Source organism: Ailuropoda melanoleuca, chromosome 4, assembly GCF_002007445.2.
Source record: "Ailuropoda melanoleuca isolate Jingjing chromosome 4, ASM200744v2, whole genome shotgun sequence".
NCBI lineage: Eukaryota > Metazoa > Chordata > Mammalia > Carnivora > Ursidae > Ailuropoda > Ailuropoda melanoleuca.
Window position 1 is genome coordinate 88,035,686 of NC_048221.1, and position 26,108 is coordinate 88,061,793.

Below are 26,108 nucleotides of genomic sequence, written 5' to 3' on the forward strand. Positions count from 1 at the left end.
AATATGTTTATTATCAGAGCCATCCCCCCCTCACATTTTATCTGGGAAAAAATTTGCTTACTCTTCCCACATCAAATTAGAAACTGACACAGTGCTGGTTAAGAATTCTTTTTAGAAGATTAATATTTTTAAGTGAACATTACCATTTGTAAAACATTTGCCGTGTTTGTCACTTCTTACCTTCGATATCATCTTCAGTTTTATCTAACAAAAAAATGTGTATTTGGACAGCTGTTCCCAAAATGTGTGTTCCATTGAACATTAATCCCCAGAGTTGCTCCACTAAAGAAGGGTTCCAAGGGGAAGTAAGTTTGGAAAATTTTTCATATCATACCCTGTAACCGTCCTTGGAGATTCTCAACACACGTTAAGGACTCTGGAGAATCCTGCAGTGAATAACCCTAATTTTAATTATTTCTTAAATTTACTTGGCCACAGGGTCCTTCTCTGCAGGGACCAGAGCAAAAGAGTCATAACACCCATAGAAATAGTATTTTAAAGAATATACTTTAGAAAATAATGATATAAAGCAAAGTCCTACCCTTTCATGTGTGTTTCAAGGAACGTCTAATATTACTGGTGTGTGCCACTGGTTCATACTTGAACATAGCTTAAACATCCCTTTGAAGTCAATTTATTATTAGCACTGAAATAGTGGGCAAGGAGGCCTGAAGCATAAAATGCCCGGCCTTGTTGATGGTTGGGCAGCAGGCCAGGAGATTTGGGCAAATTTGTCTCCGTAGGTAGGCTCTGTCCTTAGTTATCTTCCTTTCATTGCCCTTATATTGTTCTCTGGCTATCAGCTCCCCTCCCAGTCCTGCCCTACTTAAGCAGATTCCAAAATTACTTCTCCCACCACACATTCCCAACTCGGACTTAAGCAACACTTTTCTCCCAGCAGTGCTGGGTGTTACGAAAGTAATTTGAACTGCCTGGTTCAAACTACCTGGTTTGTTTACTGAAAATGAAGCCGTTCTTTATTTGGGGCCACTTGTTGCTAGTTTTGCTTGCCGACACCACCGCCTCCCCTTCTCCCCCATCCAAGCATTTCTCTGTGTTACAGCCCCATAAACTATTGCTTATTTTATCAGAGATGGCTCTCACCTGTCATTTTTGCCCCTAGCTGGTTAAATCAATCTCATATCTTTCATTCTAGTCACACCTCGTATTTATCACCTTTCTTATAGAATTTAATTGTAAAAGACTAGAAGTCTAGATGATCTAATAAAAAATATTAATTTAATGGATCTTTTAATGGAAATTAATGTGTATTAATTTAATGGAGGTTAGTCACAGCTCCATATATGTGGTTAGCTGCCGCTATCTCTACGTGGACACACACGCCTCTATATTTATAATCAAAAGACTACTGTCCCCCTATTCATAGGCACGTATAGAAGTTTTCAGCAGCATTTAAGCATATCTAACTTTTTTCTTGGAAGATGGAACTTTGGTCTCTTGTTAATTATATAGAAAACTTCTCAATCACATCCTATTCTGTTTAGTGTGCACATCTCTCTTACTAATCCAATACTTATGTGTAATTTTTTAAAAGTTTATTCTGTTCTTTTTTTGTGGTAGTTTGTGATCATCATTAGCTTTCACTTTAGGCTCTTTTGGGAACCAGTGAAAATAATATTTCCCAGTGGATGTCATTGTTCAAACATATTTCTGATTCAGCTTGAGCCTCTCTAGGTCTTCATTCTAACATACACACAATTAAACTGAACATTTCAGTATTTATATCAGAATTTTGTGCTGAAATGCCTGACCTTCTTCACTAAGTTGTATGATCTTTGCTTGGCTCCATACCCCTGAATCAGGTTAAAATAAAATAAAATATTTTTAAAACATCTAAAATGCATTGTAAGATTCTGTTTATATAAACCAATATTTCTTACCACTATTCTTTGGCAGTTAGTGTGTATATTATTTTTACTTTACATTTTGGCCATGCAGTAATACTGTTACATCTTCCCACTTAATCATAATATCCAGAAGAAACACCTATAACCTTTAGTGCTGGAAGTTCAGCAAAATGTGTCAAGGAAAATCTGTTTATAATTTTTTTTTTTTTTGTCAACCATACACCAAACCTTGCTTTTACGTTTTTATACTGGCACCACTAACAGTGACTCTCAAACTTAGCATCATTGTTTAATTCTCATTATGACTCCCTGCCCTCTGATCTGTCCTGTCTCGGTTTTGATGCCCATTGGATTTTTATTATTTCTTCCAAATTGATTTGTACTTATTACTCTTGTAACCATTGCATCTCTTGTTTAGGAGCTGGATGACTTACTAACAACTGTTCCTGGTGTTTTTGCCAGGATACTTTTACCTGAAAAGACAGCTTATGGGCAAAAAGCAGTAGTGATACTTCTGTTGTTTTGTTTTTAAAAAAAAAATCTTTATTCACTGAATTTCAAGGTCCCATTATTCATGGTGCCATTACTGATTCCCCTCTTAGTAAGATCAGTATGTTAACCACACTTTATCCACAGCTGAGCAGAGTCAGCTCTCTGGCTAGCAGTTACCCAGCTAGTCACTACTTAGCAAATTTCCTCTTAGGCTACTTGATGTAGCTCTTTCATTTGTGAACCAGAATTTTAAAGTTAGAAGAAAGAAAAAAATGATTATGTGGCGTTGTGCTCTCTTTTTTACACTTAGAGAACATATTTGGAATGGCTAAATGATGTACCCAAAATCATTAATCAGTGGTACAGCTAGGATTAGAACCCAAGTCTATGATCTCTAGTCCCCATTGGTTTGGGGGGAAGGGGAGGTCCGCTTTTTTTTTTTTTTTGATCGCATTCTTTGTCTTTATTCACAAATGACGTGATCATCTACATAGAAAATCCCAATGATTTTACCAAAAAAAAAGATAGTAATGCCAATAAGTGAATTTAGCAAAATTTCAGGATATCAGATCAATATATAAAAATGAACTATATTTCTATTATACTAAAAACAAGCAATTGGAAATTGAAATAAAAAGCATGTTATTTACCAAAGCAACAAAACCATGAAATACTTAGGGATAAATCCAAATGTACTTAATTTTTCTCCTTTCATTTTTTTTATTTCAAGTTTTTATTTAAATTCCAGTTAGTTGACGTACAGTGTTTTTGCTTTTTTTTATTATGACCTTTTCCTCCTTAGTGATTTTAGTCACTGCAGTGATCATTCATACCACGTTGCTTGAGGTTGTTTCTAAGTGCTTCGTTCAGTGCTTTCATTACGTAGCCCTCCTCACCAGTGCCATTAGTTAGCTTATAATTGCTAAGGTCTTCTGTTTTACTTCTGTCTTACTTCCATTAAATGTTGATTCGTGTTTTAGCACCTCATTATTTTAATATCGGCTATGTCTTCAAAATGCCAAAAACCTGTATATAAGAATCTAAAATTCCAGCAAATCATTGAAATATTTCTAAGCAACCAGCTACTTGACATCATTTAGATAAAACATGTTAATGAAAAGGCTTTGCTCCATTTAACCAGAAATTTTGTTATTGCATAAACCTGGGTGTTGTCCATCCAGTCAGGATTCAGTAGGACTAAAGGTTTCACTGATCTCTAAGGAGAATAATAGGAGTTGAATCTGTGGAAACTTAGACTTTTTTGTTTGTTTTTGAGATCAGCTAAAGAAGATCTTTTCTAAATGTTTATCAGTCTTGCAGATAAGTTATAAACTAGATTTTCACCAGCATTTTTTAAATTTTATTTGAAATAATTATAGATTCACAGGAAGTTGCAAAGATAATACAGAGGAGATGCTTTGTACCCTTCACCAGTTTCTCCCCCTAATTACATCTTAATTATAGCACAGTATCAAAACGAGGGATATGACTTGATTACGTGTGTATAGCTCTGTGTCATTTTATCACGTGGGTAGATTTGTGTAACCACCACCACGATCAAGATACATGACTCTTCCATCACCATAAAGAACTCTCTTAATAGCCCTCCCCACACCCAACTATCCCTAACGCCCGGGCAACCACTAATGTGAGCATTTTGCTTTGTTTGTACCTCACTCCTCAACCTCCAGGCCTGACCTGATTTAAGAAAAACTAAATGCATAATAGTAACATGCCTGTCATTGGTATCCCAGTTATCAAGACCATTGTATTGTAATATCATGGGATTAGACTTTCAAAAATAGCCAGTTCATGCTCCTTTCCTACACGGAACAAGTCTTATCTACACACCAAAAAATGAATGTAAAGTTTTAATAGTACCTACCTTACAATTAAGCATAGTGGTAAGCAATACAAAAAAAAAAAAAAGCAACATGTTGATATTAAGAGTTTATCAGGACACAGGCTATTTCAGTAAGTGATGTCAACAATACCCCAAAATAAAAGAAGAAAGAAAATCAGGAATCCCAATTTTTTTCTTGTTAAGATTGTTCTTAAAGCAGTGATCATTTTTTAAATGTTTGGTATTATTTTCCATCTTACATGTATCATTTGCTCAATTTATCTTTATGTGTTTGGCAGTCAACAAAATTTAAAAACCTAGACTATTCAAATGAGCTCTGAGTATACTTTTAAGTACATTATTTTAAAAATTAAATTCTGATACTGATTATAAGTAATTAAAGTTGACTTGATTTTTTTTTATATAAACATAGTTCCTATTTACTAGCCCATAATTTTCTTTGTAATTTGGGAAATTGTAAAGAACCAGAGACCTTGGACTTTAAACCTTCTCATTTTATATACAAAGAGACCAACTAAATTAAGCTACACATGGTCATACAACTAGTTATTTAATAGTTACTTGGTCTTGAATAAGTCAGATCTCATTTTTAGTATGGTACTTTCTCTATTGCATTAGACCATCCACTGAGAAATTTTAAGTGGCTAGTCATTTAATATGAAGTAGATCACTTTTTAGTGATAAAAGTCAGTGATTTTTTCCTAATATTTGAATTATAATCTGGCCAGTTGCTTAAATCATAACTTGAGAATAGATTGAAATCTTGACATAGAATCAGTCCATAAAAAATCTGTTTGAAAATGTAAAGTGAATTCCATTTCTCAGAGACAGTTTTTTGATATCAATAAGCTATATCGTTTGTCAATTTTTCAGTTTCAGTTTGTGTTCATATTGTTAGGTAACCTTTGAAATTGTAAATTATCCCAATTTTGTCTTTAGGTACTTTATTGCCTAATGATATTGCTATAATAGTTTTTATTTTTTTGTTTGTTTTTTTAAGGATTCTTTATGTTGCTACAGCCTGTACTGATTAATTTTGATTTTTTGGTTTTCAACTCTAGGAGTCTCTCCCACCCGTCCAGTTTGACTGGAGTAGCAGTGGCCTTACTAACCCTTTAGATGGTACGTCTCTCCGTAGAGCCTCTAGCACCAGAGCTAGAGTTAAGAAAGCTACAAAGTTCAGACAGACTTCTCTCTGCTGAGTTCCTTTTTTATTTGAACATAACTTCTTATCTTTGGAAATTCAGGCTTTCTTTCTGAATAGTAATTGCTCAAAAAAACAGCTGTTACTATTATTAACGTATTAATGTCCCTAAGTAGGTAGCAGCAGCTAGGTAAAATTTTAATTTCTTTATCTTAAGTCAAAAACAAGCTTCTTTATTTTTTACAAATATCTAAGTAGTTGAAACTATATTTTAGATAGGACCAGTTTACTTGAAATTTGTTTCTGTAGTTTTAATTTATGGAATTTTCTTGGATGCAAAGTCTTGTGGCTAGAGAGGCTGCTTAAAAAAGCACAAAGCACAATTATATAACCAAAAACAATGTGCAAATAGATCCATATTTATTGACTCAAAGTAGTTTTCAGATTTAATAATATTTTATAGAGCACTTATGCAAATGGAAAATGAATGATTTTCATGATCCTTTTCTAAAACTTATCTCAAAATACTAGTAGGTAGTTCCAGAAATAATTGGTTTCTCTCATGGCTTTAAGAGAAAATCCTGAAAAAGGAGTAACTTATCCTAGTAATGTGGGTCTTTAAAATAAGTGACACAAAATGCTAGTTTTCCAGTGTGTTGACACCACAGATTTTAATTGGACCCTAAGATACAATTATTCTTATTCCTTATACTTGATAAGTTATTTGAGCCATTGTCTAAAATGTCATTCTATCAGCTTTGCCTTAGACTGGGGGTCCTAGGACATCTGGAAAGCATCCAATTGAATAACAGTGCTGAAGGAAAGCCTGGATGCACCTTTTGCTGTTGTCTGGTGTCTCAAATATTCAGTCAAATCATCATGCTTTTTATTAACAAACAACTTCTTTAAAACTGTATGCTGTTTCTGATTACTGTCTCAGAGTTAAAGGGGAACAGTACAGCTTGAGGTTACACAGGGTAGGGCAGTTATGACAGTCCTTAGTAATGTTATTTTAATTTAAACCAAGTTAATGTATCGGTGCGTGTCCTGAAACTGACATCTTTGTCACTTTTTAAAAATCATTAATTCGAAACCAACATTACTAATATGGAAGATTGATTTGGGCATGTACAGTGATTTACTGTTGGGTTGAGATTAAAGTATTGTTTCCCTTTAACGGGTACACTTTCCCCCTTGGTCTTTCTGATATGGCTTTGAGTTTTGATTGAAAGAACTGAACTCCTAACTAAAACCTTACTAAGTGTTAAATTATTTACTTTGTACATGAGAAAATGTACATTGAATTATTAAATTGTTACTTTAGAAATGTCCTTAGTAATGAAAAACTAATACTGTACACATTGTTTTAATGTTGATTTTAAAATATGTAATGACTACTAATTATAACCTGCATGTTCAAGTGTGTGTCTTACCCCTTTTTACACATAACCCCTCCTCCCTTGGCTTACCTTCTGTGTGGCTGCCTACCAACACGGTCACTGAATTTCAAGCTAGTGGAGGTTCCACTCTTCTGAACCTTGATTTCTTTGGGCCCGTGGATGACAGTAGCTCTAGCAGCAGCGCCACAATCCCAGGTCAGCAGAGTGTTAAAACCACAATCCTAGTTTAATTACTAAAAGCATGACCACATCACTTGACTTTCCTATAAACAAGGAAACAAGTAGCTGTATTCTCTATAATATCTTTCTAATACTTTTCTTTTATCTATCTATTGTTATTTTTTAGTATCTGACTATAACAAATGACTTCTGTGAAATGTGTTTTAAGGAAAGCTTTCTCAGTGTACCAGTCAGAGCTGAACGTAGTTTCTAGGAATAAAGTAGCCCTAATGTCCTTAGACAGTTAAAGGCAGGGTTTGTTTGTAGGGTTTTTTTTCCTGTAAATGGAAAATGTGATATTTTATATGCTTATTTTTGAAAGCATATTCTGTAAATCCATTTGAAAAAATACAGGTTTAGAGATAGAAGAATATTTTAGTATACAAAGGTGACTTTACATTGTAGTGCCTGTGGTAATAGAACCTCTGCCAGTTCTAGCATTCAGTTAGTTGTTTATTAATGCTAAGTGTGTAATTCAGTTCTCAAATGTTAGAGGCTAGCACTTGGTTCTATATAGGCCCCACATAGAACTTACCATGTAGCTTTTATGTAGCTCCTAAATAAAAAGCATTCTGTTCGTTTTCCACAGAGAAAAAAGAAATGTTACAGAAGTTAATAGTAGAAAATAATTGCTATGAGATATTAAAAGCTAGAAATTAAAACTTACTGGAGTGCCTGTTAAATTAATGTTCAGCCCTGCGAAGTTCAGTTTATTGACCAAAGGACTAATGTACTGTCATTTTTTTAACTGAATAAAAGATTAAAATATAATGGCATTTTTATGTTTACATTTTATTTGATATGATTTTAATGAGTCCCTGTCATCGCTCCTTGTGATCTGGTAATCATGCCCATTGATCACCGGACAGCTGTTGGGGTGCTGTACAGATGCCGATGCCTAGCACGCATAGCAAGGATCCCTGTCTGTCCCCACTAGCAGCCAGTTACACAGCCGGCCTGGTTCCTGAGAATTTGCTGGTTTTGTTCTCCTCCACTTGATACCCTGCCACCCGCTTCTAGCAGTTCAGGAGCCATGAGGGGGTATGGGGGAGACCATAAAGGTCAGAGAAGGGTGAGCCTGGAACCCAGAACCTCCTTCTCCAAAATCTGGTTATGGAAATGTGATCCTGCTCTAAGAAAGTTCCAAGGCCATTTGGTAGAATGACTGGATTTCTGAGATCTAAGCCCCTGGTTATCATTTTCATTATTTCCAAGATTTTGCAAGTGTATGAAAAACCAATCTGTGTCTAGTTTTGACCTCAAAATGATATTTTACTATTTACTCACATAACTTCTAAATACATTTGAGCTGTGGAATGACCAGAGCGAACCTAATTAGCTGTTTTTAATACTTAATTGGGGCGAAAAGACAACAAAAACTTGTGTATCAGTTTCCTTATTACTGTATTCCCGAGAATGAATTACCAAACTCCCATATTTAATTTGCTCTCAGATTTGTTTTGTCATGAACTGTGCTATAATATACATGAGGTCACTATTTTTGGACACCTAAAACCTGGTTTAAATTTAATTTTTGGTTACATTTCAAACTCAGTTAAGAACACAAGTAAAGAAGTACAGAAATTATGTGATAACCAAGCTCAGTATACACAGCTTCAAGAAGAGCAAGTGGTTCAGAAGCGTAGAGTTGTAACAGAAGTGAAATTTAGCATGCTCAAATGCAGTCCTCATTACTTTGGAACCTTTTAAGTATTTTTGTTCCATATTTTCATTAATACGCTCTAGCTGCTGTATAAACTTGATTACTATAAATTTGCTCTGGCTTCTTTTTATTGCTATTGGGTTTTGTTAAAACTGACCATCAACCTACAGGTATCAACACCTTTCTCAGTATTCCATTTCACCACTTGCTTGCACTTTTTCTGACTTGTTTCTGGGAAAGTCATTTTGTCTTAGCTTGCGGTTATTTAATTATTTTGTGTGTGAGACTTAGGAGGTTGGCATAGAACTTGGTTGGCTAGCTTTAGTTATGTAACTAAACTATGCCTCATTAAGGTTCTGTTAAAAAAAAAAAAAGACTCTTCCATTTAAAAAAATTACTCTCCAATTATTAGTGTAGAGTAAGTAGTTATCTTGTTTTTGAAAAATATAAAATATAGTCGTGGTACTTTCCTGGGGTTTTTGGGTTTGGTTTGGTTTGGTTTTTTTGTGATGGTGGTGGATTTGTTTTGGGCAAAGGGGGGTTGGGTCTATTGTTATCTTTTTTTTTTTTTAATCTCCCACTTTTTTCTTTGACATCAGTATTTTACAAACCCATCCAAATTTTTACTACCACTTTTCTGTTGCCACTCAGAATGCAGTTTATTCTGCACTATATAGTAGACAGCAGCTTACATTTTGTGGTTACTTGGAGTCTAACCTTTCGCAGTGGAGGAAGGAGGTACTTTGGGTTCGTTTGGTCCCCTACGGGGCATCTACAGTTTTTTAGATTTTAATTGAAACCTGTATCCTTACAGAGATACCAAGAAAGGGCCTCATTAAGTATTTTTTTGAAACTGTGCCTTAATGAAATATTAAGAACTTGGGAGAGTCAACAAACATTTTCTATAGCCTTCCTCCCTTGTTGGACATGATAACTGTGGAAGCTGCTTTTGCTTGTTTGATTTCCGTAAACATCTGAGATCTGTGTTTACATCTGCCAGTCATCTGCAAAGTTGGTTAATAGAAGGCAGTGCCTAATTTTTTTCTTAACCTTAAAATATCTTAAAAGGGGGAAACTTGTTAATAACGTTAGTATTTATATTTATATATTATTTTCTCTGCCGATCATCAGAGCTTTTTTAGAAATAATAAGTAAAAATTGATGAAACTATAAGACATTCTTCCTTACGATCTACTTTTCTGCTATACTCGAAACTACCAAACTTGTTACCTCGAGTAATTTGCTGGTACCATAGAGAGTAGAAGATTAATTTTTTTTTTAATCTGAGTCTCTATTCTCCAAAGTTGAACTTGAGTTGAAAATATTTGTTCTTTTCAGTGTTTTTGTAGTCATTGTTATTTAATATAAATCTATATTCAAGGGAGATATAAAAATATATATGTATATTTTAGTGAAGTCAAATAAATCTAACTCAGCTTCATTTTGAATTCCTTAAAACCAGGTCAGATATGAGACCATAAAGTATAATTAACCCTTGAGACAGTTTTCATTTGTCTAAAAGTAGTGCTTTTATTAGGTTTTCTGGGAATATTTTACCCTCCCTACTTCTGACCTGAAGAAAGAGCAATGCATATAATTTATCTTTAGTAATAATTTGATGCTTTGAGTAGTATCTCATGTCCTCAGCTAGTCAGAATATATTTAACCAAGTCATTTATCATATTTGAGACTTCAGATTAGCTTCTAAATCTTCTGGTGTGGAAAAAAGTGTAATGGAGATAAAATGGTTAGAGGGGTGTAGAAGGAGAGAAATTTTCAAAAATGAGGTTAATCAGTCCATTTAAACATTGAGGTATCATAGAACAAATCATGTGTGCTCTCTATAAAACGTTGATAACTTTCATATCGCTCCTCCAAAATTGAGAGAATTTTCTACAGCAGATAGAAATTTTAGAAGTATTTGCATGATATCTACTACATAAATGTTAGATGAATTAAGGCTGTATTTATACCAAAGTGAGATTTTAAAAGTATTTTCCTACTTTATAAAAATTCTGAAAGGTGGAATCTGTAATTTAAAAATAAATGCAATACTGCAGTAGTCTAAGGACTGTTGTGCTCGTAAAGACTCAGATGTTTACAGAATGAGTGCCTTTTGCATCTTGGATCGTGGCTGGTTGAGGAAGGCGCTGTGGCTCGCCCTCACTGACTGTCGTTTTATACTGTAAGGTGTGGATCCAGAGTTGTATGAGCTAACAACTTCCAAGCTGGAAATCTCCACATCAAGCCTCCGAGTGACTGATGCATTTGCAAGACTCATGTCCACAGTAGAGAAGACAAGCACATCTACCAGGTAAACAGCTAGTGGTCATTACACCCTGTTTTGAATTCTGTGTTAAACAAAACAGCCCAAATGGGAAAGCAAATAAGTTGACACTATTTCAATATATTGTGTTAAAATTCACTTTGTATTTATAAAAATCAGTAGATGATGCCTAATTTCAGAAAACAGTTATCAAATTATGTTTAATTATGAACTTTATTAGAGCAGAGCTATTTCTTAAGAGGCTGGAAAGGGCTGACAGATGTGGTTTTATCTTTTTGCCCCCCACCCCCAAACTTTGTAGAGAAGAATTCTGATTAGGTATTGAGATCATAAGCCTTTTTAGAAACAATCCCTCTTTCCCTCCATAACCACTGAGGTGACCATCTGTGGGAACCCACTTTCACACTCGCAGAGTCCCTTAGGCTAATCTTTCTACTCCTGACTTAAGCTGGAATAGGCGATGGCTGCTATTTTATTTTCTGCATTTTTGCTGATGTGCAGCACCTCTGATTTGGGATGTGAAGCCTTGTTTTGCCAAGCTTTCTGGGAGGCCCTTCAGGGATGTGGCCTTTAGAAGAGCAGCGTTGGAACCAGATGGAAGGAATGTCACTTGGGCCCTGTGCTCAAGATTCGGGAAACCTTTAGTTTTATGTAATTTAGCACAAGAACAGTAAGCCATTGCTTTGACGTGTTGGCCATAAGAATAGGCCAGTTCCTAATAAGAGGTAGTCACTGTGAACCAGGAAATCACTACTGCAGGAGCAAATACTGGTTGATAGGAGCACGGACTTCCCTGTTCCAAATCCGTCGTTCATCAGCATTTTCAAGTGGAAATATTTACCTGCTAGTTGCCCACTTTGGCAGAAGTCTTATAGCCCTTATTCCTAAATAAATACATTCTGTTCCCATGTCAGATTCACTTATCTTTTGAATCAATTCTTCCGTAGAGAAACAGCCATTTAAAAACCCTTTATTTTTTTACGAATAATAAATGCTTACCAGTCTTAAAACTTTGGTTTGAATTATCACATTGCCTTTCAAACTGTATTGGGTGCTTAAATATCCATTCATTCAACAGATGTGTATTATTATTAACATTTATAATTATGAAGGGGCAGTATTACTTATTTTACAGCTGCGGATCCCCTTCACTTACCCCTCGGATAATTTACAGCACGCACGTGCCGCAGATTCTCTTGTTCTCCGTGTTCCCCTCTCTTTGTGGTGGGGCCTCCTGGCACCGGTAAAGCCTCCTCTTCAGTGAACCTGTTTGTAAATGAATCCTCTGTGGATTCTTTTTGCTCACTTTCCAGTTTTTTCTCTCCCCAAATCATACTTTCAAATCGAAATTCTTCTCATACAAATTTCTCGTCCATTTTTTCTATATACGTTAGCCAAAAGCTACTGCACATTTGACTAAAAAAAAAAAAAATACTGATGCTTTTATTGTTTGGGCTTTCCCCTGCCATTTTTAGGACAACCTTTTCTAAGGACAGTCCTACCATTTTGTTACCTTTCTCCTTCTGCAGTCTCACTGAACGTACTATGGTAGTTTCCAAAGTCCCGTGGTGAGAATTCAGTCTTCGTGCCATTAGGAGGAGCTCTACACCACATTGTTAGCTTGCTTGCTGTCCTGATTTGTAACTCATCCTTGACACATCCTGTGTATACCAGGGAACTTGAACAACTCCTATCACTTTAAGAAATTATTTTCATTGTTTCCCTTACTCTGTACTATTAAGGAATGAACTGGAACCATTGTGTGTATGCTAAGGTGAGTATCGTAACTGCATTGAATTGCTCTCTAGGATCTGTTCAGCTTTGTGTTTTTAAAACACAACAGATTGGGAAAGAAAAAAAAAGTTGCCACCTCTGTATTTTGTTTTGGGTTAATTATTTGAAAATGGTAAGAAATGCAAATATTCACAAGTCTTAAAATTAGAAGGTATTGCTGTAAAATGTCCCCATGAATGATTCTCAGTTGTACAGGGAAGACAAAGGTGGATGGCATGTATCCTTTCAGAAAATTTCAGTCTTTGTTGTTTTTACATTTTGTTCTATTTTTCTTTTTGTTTTTGAACAAAATAAACTACGAAAGTAAAGCTTAGCAAAATCTTGACTATTGACAACACACAGAAGGTAGAGTGACTGTAGGGTACCGCAGGGTTAAGAGACCCAGGTGTAGGTGGAGGAAGTTGACGTGTTAACAAACACATACTCTTTTCTAAGTGCCTTTGCTACATATGTAGGAAGAAGGACATGTGCTCAGCTCTTTCCCTACACAGCTTGTTAAAAGTAACTTCTTACTTTTTAAAGAAATGCAAGATCTTAGTTTTAAAATAGTTCCTTCTTCTGGCTTTACCTTTCTAATACAGAGAAAAAATACTTCCTTATCTTACTCAGTGGGTGACCACCTAGTTAGTAGCAGTAGACCTCTGACTCAAGTTTATGCAAGCCAAACGACTAGTTGCCAAAAGGGATACATACGTCTTTTTCTTGTCTTTTTTTTTTTTACCTTTTAATTGGGATATAATCCACATACTATAAAATCCACCCTCTCAGGTATACAATTCAGTGGTTTGTAGTATGTAAGCAGCATTGTACAACCATTACCATTAACTTCAGAACATTTTTATCATCCCAGAGAGAAACTCCATACTCATTAGCAGTTACTCACTATCTGCCACTTTTCCCAGCCCCTGACATCCACCAATCTGCATTCTGTCTCTAGGAATTTGCCTGTTCTGGTTATTTCATATAAATGGAATCATACAGTATGTGACCTTCTGTTCCTGGCTTCTTTCTCCTAGTGTGTTTTCAAGTTTGGCCATGGTACTGTGTGTATCGGAATTTTTCCTTCCTTTTTATGGCTGCATAATATTCCTTTGTGTGATTATACCACATTTTACTTACCCATTAACCAATTGATGGATACTTGGGTTGTTTTCACTTTTTGACTATTACGACTACTGCTGCTCTGAACACTCACGTACAGGTTCCTGTGTGGACAAGTGTTTTCCATTTTCTTGGGAGTGAAACTACCAGGTCATATGGTAACAGTATGTTTAACATTTTGAGCAACTGCTGAACTGTTTTTCAAAGTAGTGCCACCATTTTACATTCTTCCAATAATATGTGAGGATTCTAGTTTCTCCACATTCTCACTGAGGCTTGTTTTTGTCTGACTTTTTGGTTATAGCCATCCCAGAAACCATTGCCTACTTCAGGGTCAGGAAGATTTACACTTAGGTTTTTTTCCTGAGAGTTTTATAGTTTCAACTCTTACACTTAGGTCTTTGATCCATTTTGATTTAATATTTGAATGTGTTGTAAAATAAGGGTCCAGCTTCATTCTCTTACATGTGGATACCTCACACTGTTTAATGAAAAGACTCTTTTTTTCCCCATTGATGATCTTGGCACCCTTATTGAAAATCAATTTTTCATTAACATTCGGGTTTGTTTCTGGACTCTCAGTTGTATTCCACTGACAAAAAGGATAAATCTTAGCTAACGAGAATGTAAATCAAAATTAGGTCACTGCTTTTGGATTTGAAAAAAGTTCATGAGACGACGAGACAACTTTTTATTTTCACATTCTCCACAAGCAGTTTTTCTTATATTCCAAGAAAACTAGATGACATAAATGCACAGTGACTACAGATAAATACACAAACTATCAACTCTAAACTTTTTTTCAATGTCCTGTTGCCTCTATGTAGTGCCTCTGAAGTAAGGCCGTTAGTAGAAAGTCTAGAGTGATCTTTACCAACCATTGCTTGGGTAAAAGCTTCTACCTTGCTCTCCTTTCCCATCCCCCAACTGCATTTCACAAATGAGAAAGTTTATTTAGGTGCGATTTTATTTGTTACTGTGTTTTGTTTTGTTTTGTTTCAAGATTTTATTTGAGAGAGAGAGAGCACGAGTCAGCGGGGAGGGACAAGCAGACTCCACTGAGCAGAGAGCCCCACACAGGGCTCAATCCAAGGACCCCGGGATCATGACCTGAGCCGAAGGCAGACACTTAACTGACTGAGCCACCCAGGCGCCCCTATTTGTTACTGTTGTTTTGTTGTTGTTGTTTTAATTCAATTAGCCAACATATAGTACATCATTAGTTTTTGATATAATGTTCGGTGATTGATTAGTTGCATATAACACTCAGTGCTCAGCACATCACGTGCCCCCCTAAATGCCCATCACCCAGTTACCGCATCCCCCCACCCACTCCTTATCTGCAACCCTCAGTTTGTTTCTCAGAGTCAAGTCTCTCTGTTTCTTACTGTTTTTAATACAGTTTCTATTATTACAGAAGCAGTAAAATAGATTATAGAAAGTTAGAAAATATAAAAATTTAAACTTAGTTTTATATTCTTACCACTCAGATCAACATAACTCCTTTCAGATCGTTTTCTGTGCAAATATATACATATGTGTGTTGTTTTAACCAAAAATGAGATTTTATAGCCAATGCCGGATTGACCCTCTGCAGTCAGTGGTCTCAGGTCGCCTGTCAGCTAGAGTGCATCTTTATCCCATCTAATACCAAAGCTGTATTCAGATGTCTGCTCAGCCTCCTTCAGCCTAGCTTATCTACCCCCAACCCTTTTGTTTTCAGTTTTAACAGTAGCTTATTAAAAAGGTCAGTCCACATGTCCTGCAGAACATCCCCACCTCAGGATTTATCTGTCGGCTTCCTTCAAGAAATGTTTAATACGTTTCTCTTTTCCCCTTATTCCCTGTAAGCTAGAAATCATATCTACAAGTTTAATGAATTTGGGTGAAACATTTTGGCTGGAACACAGCACAGGTGTTTTACTGCATCAGAAATTGCATAATAATCTGGTTGACTCCATCATTAGTGATGTTAAGATTGACCATGGGTGAGAGGCTGGCCTTTTCCATTATACAGACACTCCCAGTCTTTCACTTCACTCTCTGGTTTTTCTTCATCAAACATCCACGTAATAATTTTGCCACCATTTAAATGCAATTAAAATTGTAGATTTTAAGCAGAAAACACTGGATTGCTATTCCATTCTTCTGAGAAACCTTTGAACTGAGTATTGGTTGGTCTCATGGTTTCGGTGTGCCTAAAGCCCACCCCTTGTTGAAGAACTTCGGTCCTAAAATTTGGATATTTGATTTTTCTGTCATTCTATTAAATCTTTTCATTTCAGCCTGAATTCAAAAGTGATTACAGAAGAGTCTAGGTATGAAATAAAGGTCCATATCTGTGTTTCCCTTCTCACTTCATCTCCTGAAGTCCTATTCCCCATCCCAACGACAAAGAAAATAATTAGGTAGAAGAAATAACTTCTGTCACACCTAATGTGTTACCAACTATTTTACCATAAAAGAGAATTGGGCTTTTTAGAATCAACAATTTTAAATGAACTTTGGTCTAAAAATTAGTATCTGTATGACCGCAACTATTCTTTCAATATATTCAACATCCTGGAAAAAATCAAGGTTGGTTTACAGTCATGTGTTCAATTTGAGACACATTTGAGGCTCACTTGACATTTCTGCAGCTCACCATCTGGGAAGCCCTGGCTGAAGAGGAGTTCTTCCTATCTCTGTTAGGCGCTAAACTGCTCACCTCTGATACCAAGAGCAGTGAGTAAAGTGTGCTTCGTTGCAGAACCCCTAGGATTCCGAGATTTCCCCTCTCCCTGAGCACTTCCTGCCCGTGTGCCTTCTCAGCATCCGCAGCCAGCTCTCGTGCTCCTCCTTTAGGACCTGCTGTCTGCGTCACGGCGGGGCCGAGACTGGGTGTTTTTGAGCCGAGGGCTTTCTCTCCTGGAATTCCCCATGGGGGATGAAGGAAGCCCGAGGTTAGAATGACTTACACGGTCTTGTGCCAGACATGCTTTGTTTTATGTTGAAGTAATTTTGGTAGTTTCACGGGGGTCAGGGGGAAATCCGGTTGGGTGAAGTTTTATTAGGGCCCCGGCATTGTATGTCTGCTTAGTAACATTTTAAAAATGTGCCCGGGTAGCTGCTTCGAGCCTTAAGCAAATCTGGGAGCTGTGCGTGGGTACATGGGATGTGTGTGCGTCCGTGCCGGCAGTAAGGAGCACGCATAACTAGGGAGGCTGTGCATCTCTGAGACGTTCGGCATCTCGCACAGGAAGCACACGCAGAGGTTTTACGAGGCTCGGGACGTGGCGGAGCAGTCCCCACAGATCGATAACTATCTACCTTGAGAGCGGATTTTCTCCCATTTGACCCACAGCAAAGTCACATTAACACGCTTCTCTTTTTTCATTTGTCAATAGGAAACCGAAAAAAGAAGAGCACCTGAGTGAGGAAGCCGTCAAGGTGATCGCTAGCCTTCCGGACTTAACGTTCATGCATGCCAAGGTGTTGATGTTCCCGGCCACGTTAACACCTTCCACAAGGTCCCAAGAGAAAGCCGACTGATAACTGAATTGGACAATTTCAATTGCTTTTCCTTCCCTCCAGCCCTCCCCTACCTACCATCAAAAGCATACCTGCTCTAATTAAAAAAAAAAAAAAAAGTTCAGCTGATTTGTTGGTAAGCCGCACTAGAAAGGTATACATAGTAATGTATATTTATTTACATACTGAAGTCCTAAATTTATATTAGAAAAAATGTAAATAATCGGGGGTGAACATTTTTGAAGATTTATTCTTTTTGTGTTGCTGGGGTGTATACATTTATGTCTTTGTGAAATACACTGGTGGTGTCCTTCTTACAAAACTTTTGAAATAAAAAAAAAGAAAATTAAAAACTCAAATCTCCACTGTCTGTGAAATCCCCTTCAGTCTTTTCAGATTGCATTGAATGTTCTATTAATTTTTCATATCATTTGTTGAATTACTTTTGCTATCATAAGTAAGCTCCAAAGTCCCCATTTAATTTTTTTTTTCAGTTTTATGTGTAGTGGGTTTGTTTCAGATCTGACTTTTTGTTAACATTTTTGTGCTCTTTTTTAATCTTTTCAGTCTGGCACATTGCTGTGCGACCTTTTGCAAGGTACTTGATCGATTGCTCTTTTGTTACAGGGTGTGGATCATTGTCAGAACTCGATTGGAGGGGTTTGAAGAGATTGTGTCTGTTTTAAATCAGTTTGGTTTGGAGAAGGACCAAATTATATGAATGTCTTACAATGAAATTTACTTGTTAATGATTTTTTTGTTTTATCGTACCACTATTTTTTGAGGATTTTGCACAGTGTAAAATGGCATAATCATAGATTGCTATGGTTTAGGCTGTATATACAGTAAAAACTATGGGTTTTAAATGTTTGGGGAAATTCCTATGGAAAAAAGAAAGACACGTAGAAGAGCCTCTGACAAGGTTAATGTGCATGCCCAAGGTCTTTTGAGATTTCAGTGTGTAAATTTCCTTTTAGCTTACACAAAAATAAAATAATTTAAAAGAAATTTAGCCTGGTGTTTTTGTACTTTGGTATCTGAGGGAAAATCTGATGAATTTGGATGTGAAGGTTTATTCCATTTTAATGTATTTCAGTCCAGAGGAAATCATCTGGTAGGTCGGGCTTCACTTTTTTGAAAGCAGAAGGAATTAGGATCTGGCCCGTAGGAACTGGACCAGTACTAAGGTGAGCTGTTTTTATGTAGAACATGAGATCATAAAAGAAATTCCCATGATTCACTATAATGTATCTTCATCAGAACTGGCAAAGTTAAGTGAGCATTTCTAGGGAATTTTTTTCTTTTCCGGTAAATACATGCATGATATTAAGGTGAGCAGGAAATTTCTACCAGGTAATTTTTAAATATTGTTATTAGCTACTGCGTCAGTAGATGACATATTTCATTAGAAACAGGCAGGCAGCCCGACAGTAGTCCATCTTCTGTGCTGTGGGAACGTTCCAGGGGAGCCCTTTGCGCCTCCCTCACAGAGTCGGTGCTGCCAGGTGGGAAGCGCAGGTGAGGGTGCTAGAAGCCTGGCCTGGAGTACCCGTGCCTGTCTGGTCCGCTCCTGCCATTTACCCAACATTTTGTTGTTGTCGTTTCAGAGAAGGCTGTCTTTCAGAACAGTCCCAAGTCCTCAGTGTCCGGTGGCTCTTCGAATGGTGAAGGATAGACGTATTCCTCAGCGGACCTTTACACGTTTCGGTACTTGAAGCCGAAGGGGCTGTGTCTGCCGGGCGACTAAACTACACTGGCTGCCTTCACCAGCGAAAGTCGGAGCCTATTTATTAGCTGTGTTACTGGGAGAAAGTTAATCACCTTCTCTGAGGCTTAACTTGAAAATGGGAATGATACTGCCTTGCTGTGGGGTTGATGTATTAAATAATAAATGTGAAACACTTGTCACGTGAGGAAAGAGTCAATAAATGGTAACCAGACGTAGAGTCGGCTAAACCTGTGACGGCCCCCGGAATCCCAGCAGGTTCAAGAAGCAATCACAGGTGAAAGGACCCTGTAAAATAACAAGTAATTGCATTACTGTTTAGACATGGTCGAGTGGGTCTTCCTCATGAAAGTGACCCTGCTTTAATGACGCATACAATGGATATTTCCTCTTAGAGCCATGTTTGGATAAGCCAGATTTCCCTCTTGTTTGTCCTGTTGGCCTTGGATGTTTTAATCACACCAGGCACATCAGTACTGGACTGTCACGGGTTAAAGTCAGGACTCGCCTCGAGGACAAGAAGTGCTCGCCCCAAACCAGGGCTCCGCTTGCTCGAGAGAGCAGTAACAGTGGCTGGTGGGGGGGGNGTGGGGGGGGGGGGGGGGTCTCAGGCGCCTCTCTGGGTCTCCGCTAAGGGAGAGCCCGTTGGCTGCACACAGCAGCTGACCATTTGTCCTGCTCAAAGTCAACCAGGTGGACCCTGTAGAGTTGGAGAGAAGACACCGAAGAGGCAGAGACCCTAAAAGCCAGTCACACACAGTGATGACTGGTTTAGCAATCAGCTTGGTGTCCTCGACACCTTAAAGCCAGCTCAACTCATCCCCTAGAGTCTCCTCTCACTTGATGGCCAAATCCAAGTAGTCATACGTAAGTCCCCATTTAATCCAAGCCAGACTGGGAAGGATAGGAGAAATGTCCCTAAATTGAGTCATGTGTCACTACTATTTTTGTGAGTCATTCTTTTATATAGAAACTTTTTCCTCCCTCTACATGAGTATCATGGTCTTTATTTAGAACTTGCCACTTTTCATTCCCTCATGTTTCTTGAATCAGTTAGGATTAGGTTTGGCTGCGAGTAACAAAAACCCAAAATACTGCATTCTATGTAATAAGATTCATACTTCTGTCACATCTGAACTTCTCTGAGATGGGAAAATGCCCTGCAATCGGAGGGGCATCCATTTCACCCAAAGTGGTTTTTCTGTTAGTGATGTACAAAATAATGCTTACAGCCAATAACCAGAGCTGATGAAACATGGCAATGGTGGCTTAAACCATAGAAGTTCATTTCTCTTGCAGTCTAGGGCTGGTGAGGGGGCTTCATAAGATCATCAGTGACTGAAGCTCTTGACAGTCATTTCGTCGTTCCACCATTACCCACACATAGTGTCTACCTCTTGGCCCAAGGTGGCTGCTGATGGTTCAGCCACTATGCCTATGTTCCCACCATCGACGAAGGAAGAGCAAAGAAGAGCATTCTCCCTCTCGTTAAGAACACTTTCCATAAGGTATACAAAATACTAATTATACCTCGTGGCCAGAACTTCGTCGCAGCGCCGTATCTGGCTACAAAAGAGACAGGGAAGTGCCTGTACTCTGGGCCGCCACCTACACAGGCTTCTAGTAGTAAGAAGGAGAGGACAGATGCTGCAGGACCACGGCAAAGCGGGGCCTTACTTTTCACCTCACATTTCATACACACAGCATTTCGCGGAGCTCGTCAGACCTAGAGGAAGGAATTCCGGGATCATTGTCTCGGGCTGGATCCGTTGGCTTCTGGTGTTTTCTTGTAAGAGGGGAAGGCATCTATAGAGGGCAGCACAGGTTTGCTGAGACCCGGGAGGAGCGCGCGCTAAGACAGCACGGACGGTGGCAGGGAGCGGCCTGGGGAGGTAGAAGGGACACCGGATTAGGCTGGGAGTTGTGTCTTCTAAATATAGTTCTCCACTAATCAGCTGTAGGATGTTGAATAAAATCCCTTTTCTAAGTCTCCAGTACTTCAGAGTCTGCAGAACTGAAAACTAGGGTAGGAAGAAACCTCGGAGAATCGTGGAATCCTCGGGCTGGAAGGTAAGCCACCCCAGGAGCCCCGGCGCGCTGGCCCTGCGGTGCCCAGCAGGGCGCTAACGCTCCGGGCCTCTAGGCTGAGGGCAGGGCTGTTGCCGATTACACATTCGAAAAAGCCACGGATGATTCCCTTCTGCAAGCTGAGGCAATGGGAAGTCTACACCGGAAACTGACTCACGGCATCATGCATCTGTAACCGGAGAGGCAGGACCTGAACCCAGAAAACTGGCTCTCCTGCGTCTCCCCTCTGAAGGACTGGCCAGGCCGCCCCTGAACATTTCGCGGGGACCTCGCGTGAGCTCCGGATCTCCCCAGACAGCCGCCAACCGCGCTTGCTTGGATGGCCAGCACTGACCAGTAGGACTTCTACCAAGTGGACACCAGGGTCCCCACAGCCTCCTGCAGTCGTGTTCCCGACAGTACGTCAGCCTGACCTCCAGAGCCTTCCGTGTCGGTTATCCGTTGTTTCAGCTGATCCTCCGGGCCTGGGCTGTCCCGGAGAAGAGCACGTCCCAATCACTTGGCGTGATGTGTGTGAGCACACGGCACTTGAGATCTTCGTCCTCTCTGCCCCTGGACTCTGGGGGACTGACCCGGGCTAGCGCCTCTGCCGGGAAAGCTCTTCCTCACCAGCCGGCCAGCACCCCTCCCTCTGGGAGCCTTTCTGGGCACCCCCCACCCCGGGTCCCCCTCACCCCACAAAGCCGCTCTCCGGCCTCCCAGAGTGCCCAGCAAACCTCTCTGATAATGTAACACTCGTAATAAACCTGGCATACATTGATCACGAGCATTCCTGAACCCAGACATGGGAGCTTCGTGCACATTCTTCCCCCTGATCCTCCCAAGGAACCCTAAGAAGTCCCTGAACTGTACCTGACTCCAGTTTACTGGTGAGGAAACCAAGACTTGGACATGATGTCATGTCCCCAAAGTCACTCAGCCAGGAAGAGGAAGAGTCTAGAACCCAAGTCTGTCTGATCCCAAAGGCTGAATGCTTCCGGCAGGGTATCAGCCTCTTGGCATGCTGAGGGGCTGTTACAGCTCCTGTCACCTGGCTTTAGGATGACCCATTTGCTCTTCTTGCTCCTGCAGGCTGTGAGATCCTTGAGGGCAGGGTCAGCGTCTGGCCCAGATTTGTCCCCCTGGCGCTGGCACAGTGCCTGACACGTAGGCGAACTCTCACCTGGTTTGCTTCCTAAACCAGTTTATGCATGAGCCTCTCAGTGAAATAGATGGGGATCCTTCCAGAATCTGTGTCTTGCCTTTGCCTGCAAATACTGTAAACCCCACCTCAAGCCCCATCTGAATTTTTTCCAAAACATACCCTATTCTATTGACCACTGACTCAACCCTTCAAGCTCTGAAGCAAACCCCAAACACTACACCAAAGCCCTGGGGCTTCCATTTTGTCAAAAGCTATTTGTTTTGGTTTGGTTTTGCCTCAATCCTTGCCTCAATCCCTGCCTTGGGCGAGCACCAAGTAGGGGCTGGATGCATGGGAATCTGGGCCACTCCTGGGGCACAGCTCTGTAGCCTACACCACCAGCGGCTCCTGGCTGAAACGGACATGGCTCTCAAGGAGACTCCCAAACCTAGAATCATCCTGACCATTTCCCAAAGTGGGCCCTGAGCAGATGGCTCTCTGGGAAATGGGAAATCAGGAAAGATGCCTCCCAGTCTCTGAGCAAGGCCCGATGTGACTCAGAGGGGCTCACATGACCACACCGTTGGGTCCTCAGACAAAGCTGGAGAGCCCTGAAAGGGGAGGTCATGCTGATAGTCACTACCCCCCACCCCCCAGGGACAGGATGAGGATGCCTGGCGGCATGCTCCATGATGCAACCTGCCCGGGCCATCCGCTCTCCCGTGTTTACCCCACCCCTTCTCTTCTGTCCTGTTATCCAAAGCAGGACTTGCGTCCCGGAGCTGGTGGCGGGGTGGGCATGGTGGGGAGCACTGCTTCTGTGTGGTTCCGGGCCCGGGCTGCCATCCTGGCCGCAGGACCCCAGACCCAGCAGGACGGCCGCCAGAGCAAGCTACCCCAGGGCTCACCTTCCGCTATAAATTCAAGCCTCCACCGAATGCAGACATTTCACTGAAATCAGTATTTTTACTCTGTGGGAGGAGAGAAGCGTGGCCCAAGGACCGTCCAGCTCCCCCCTTCACGCTCTGCCCGTGGGAAGCATCAGTTTGATGGGTTACAATTTGCTTCCCTTTATTTTTGCTGAGTTGCCTTGGGAGCCCGAACTGTGATCTGGGTGGGAGTCACTCATTCATCGGCTCCAGAGAATGGCACAGACCAGCGTTCCACCTCTTGTCAGAAGAAACCGCTCTCCTTGGCTCCGAGGAGAGGCCAGAGCTCTCCCAGCCACCTCCTACCAGTGGCGGACCCTCCAGCGCCCCGGTCCCCCTCCCAGGCCTGGCGAATCACCTTTCTCTGCTGCCCGGGGCCGCAGGGCAGCCACAGGTCGGCCCAGAGAACAGGGAGGCGTTGTTTCCCTGCAGCTACTATCTTGTAACTCCCTCTTAATTTACAATCTGTTTGCTGTTTCAGATGTTTGGAAAAAAAACTCCTTAGTCAGCAGCTCTGGAAAGCTTCATTTTCAGTGAAATCTGGACTCTTCTTTCCCACCCCAGATTTTTTTTTTTTTTTTTTTTTTTTTTTTTTTTTGGTTTTGTGGCTGGAACCTCACATCTGTGAGGCAGGCAGGACCTCGTGGGCCCTGTGTCACCAAACACCTATTGAAAGGATGCATTCAAGGATAGCAAATCTGGGCAGAGCCCACTGGTGACAACTGGTATTTAGCTAATATTCGCCTTAGCTGACCCGGAGATGGACCGGCCACCCGCCCTGGGAGAGGAGCAAGGACGAAACACGGTGCTCGGTCCCCGCTCCGGTACTCATGGGGACATGGCGGGAATGCCCTGCCCTCATGACGGACAAGAAAGCCCAGGGTGCTTGAAACAGTGCTGTTTTCCCAGCGGAAGGGGGAGAGTCCGCCACCGCGGTTCCTATCTCTGGTGGCCGAGGGTCCTCCCAGACACTTCCATAGAAGGTGACACTTGTCCATCAGCCCGACCTTTCCTCGCCTTGCGGTGGCTCCTGCAGGGCTGTGGAAGAAGGGGCACGAGCTACCATTCCAGAGAATCGGTGCAGCACGGAGCTTGGGAGCTGCAGCCCCGGGGCCCTGGGGGTTCGTGCCTTTCCTTGCTAGCTGTGTCCAAGCAGTCACCAGCCCCATGACACGGGACTCCCCGGGCCTCCAGGGCCACCAGAGAGGCGGCCTGAACATCCCCCTGGGAGAGAAGCATCAAGGAGGCAACCAGAGTTGAGAGTCCGCATCCTGCCCTGCCACTGGCTAACTGTGAGACGGTGAGCCAGTCTGCACACTGCGGAGGCAGAGCGAACAACACCAACCCTGGCATCTTCGGAGAATTAAACACGTAACTCATGTGAAACACTTAGCACGACACTCGGAAATACTAAGCACTCAATAAATGTTCGGAATCGTATTATTATTGAGGACACCAAGTTCTGTCGAGCACCTGCATGTGCCCGGCCTGACTTGGGGGCCTCTTGAGCCCCAGCTGTTAGGGTGCAGCCCCTGAGTCAGAGAAATAATTAGGGCCCAGCAGGCCAGCTGTTCAGGACCCAGTGATTCTGAGCAACATACCCTCCACCTGAACGGTGAGGCTACAGAAATAACTGGGCTCCAAGAGCAGGCCTCCTGGACATGCCGGAGGGGCTCCAGAGGAGGGCAGAGGGCAGCGGTGCCCGGAATCATCCAGAGAGAACTCACAGGGTGTTTCCGTAAAACGTGACCCATGGAAGTCTGCCCACGGTTTTCCTGGTCTTGTGGTGGGCTTGCAGGGTAGGTGGGAGGTAAACGTGAAGGGGCGCGCTCGGTCCCACAGAGGCTATCCACGCATTCATTCATCTTCGATGAAGCACGTGAACGCCAGGTGCAGGCACTCAGTCCCCTGCCGGCCACACAGGAAGTGCACAGGTTGGGCTCTGGCAAGCGTGGAGGCCCAGCCAGCTCCAGGAAGGTGAGCCACGGCCCTTGGGGCCTCGCGTTCTCCTTCCTTGAGCCATCCTAGACCTTAGATATCTTAGATTTTATTTACTTATTTACTTTGCTGAACAATTTCAGAATAAATTATGGGATATCATCCCATGTCCCTCCCCCCACACCACTGTCGTATCAAAATACAGAGATATTCTCATCTAACTGTAATACTATTATCACACCTACAAAAATGAACAATAATATCTGAATACCATTCGAAAACCAGTCTATTCGAATTCTCCAAAGCATCCCTAAAATGTCTGTCATACCCTGCCTCTTCAAACCAGGGTCTGCTTAAGGAGGATGCATTCCATTTGACTATATGTTCCTTTGAATCTAGAACAGTTCTCCCATCCTCTTATTTTTTATTACATTGTTGGGTTTTTTTAAAGAGACCAGGCCAGTTGTGTTGCAGAACGTCCCATATTCTGGATGTAGCTGTCTCCTCCTGGTGTCACGTAGCTTGTTCGTGACCCTGTCCCCCATATTTCCTCTAACATCATCTACTCCCTTCAGGCTGCTTAAGCAAAAGAACCATAGACGGAGGTGTTTGTAACATCAGAAGTTTATTTCTCACAATTCTAGAAGCTGGGAAGTCCAAGGTCAAGACACCAGCTTGGCTAGGTTCAGCTGTCTTTCACCAGGTCCTCACATGGCAGAAGGGGTAAAAGAGCTCTCTGGGGTATCTTAGGGGGGCACTAATCCCATCCCAAAGTCCTAATCGCCTCCCAAAGTTCCCACCTCCGAATACCATCACACTGGGCCTTAGGATTTCAACATAGGAATTTTGAGAGGACACAAACCACAAACGTTCAGTCTATAGCAAACAGTATAGCCATTCTTAAGGTCAACATCTTGAAATATCACAGACTCCACCCAGCTTTCGGCAGAAATCTCTGGGCT

The 26,108-nt window shown here is 40.9% G+C and overlaps 1 protein-coding gene across 5 annotated transcripts in view; it reads left to right on the forward strand.

Annotated features, from left to right (window-relative positions):
- AFTPH (aftiphilin) overlaps positions 1-18,350 on the forward strand; it is a 65,861-nt gene extending 47,511 nt beyond the window's left edge. For 3 of the 5 annotated variants that reach the window (XM_034659222.1, XM_034659223.1, XM_002927661.4), the window contains 4 exons: positions 5,286-5,346; positions 6,880-6,963; positions 10,841-10,964; positions 17,219-18,350. In XM_034659222.1, coding sequence (XP_034515113.1) covers positions 5,286-5,346; positions 6,880-6,963; positions 10,841-10,964; positions 17,219-17,363 — 414 coding nt within the window. In that variant the 3' untranslated portion in view covers positions 17,364-18,350. The remainder of the gene's footprint in view (positions 1-5,285; positions 5,347-6,879; positions 6,964-10,840; positions 10,965-17,218) is intronic. The other 2 variants (XM_011235313.3, XR_004624935.1) reach the window with 2 other exon arrangements.
- Positions 18,351-26,108: the final 7,758 nt, after the last annotated feature.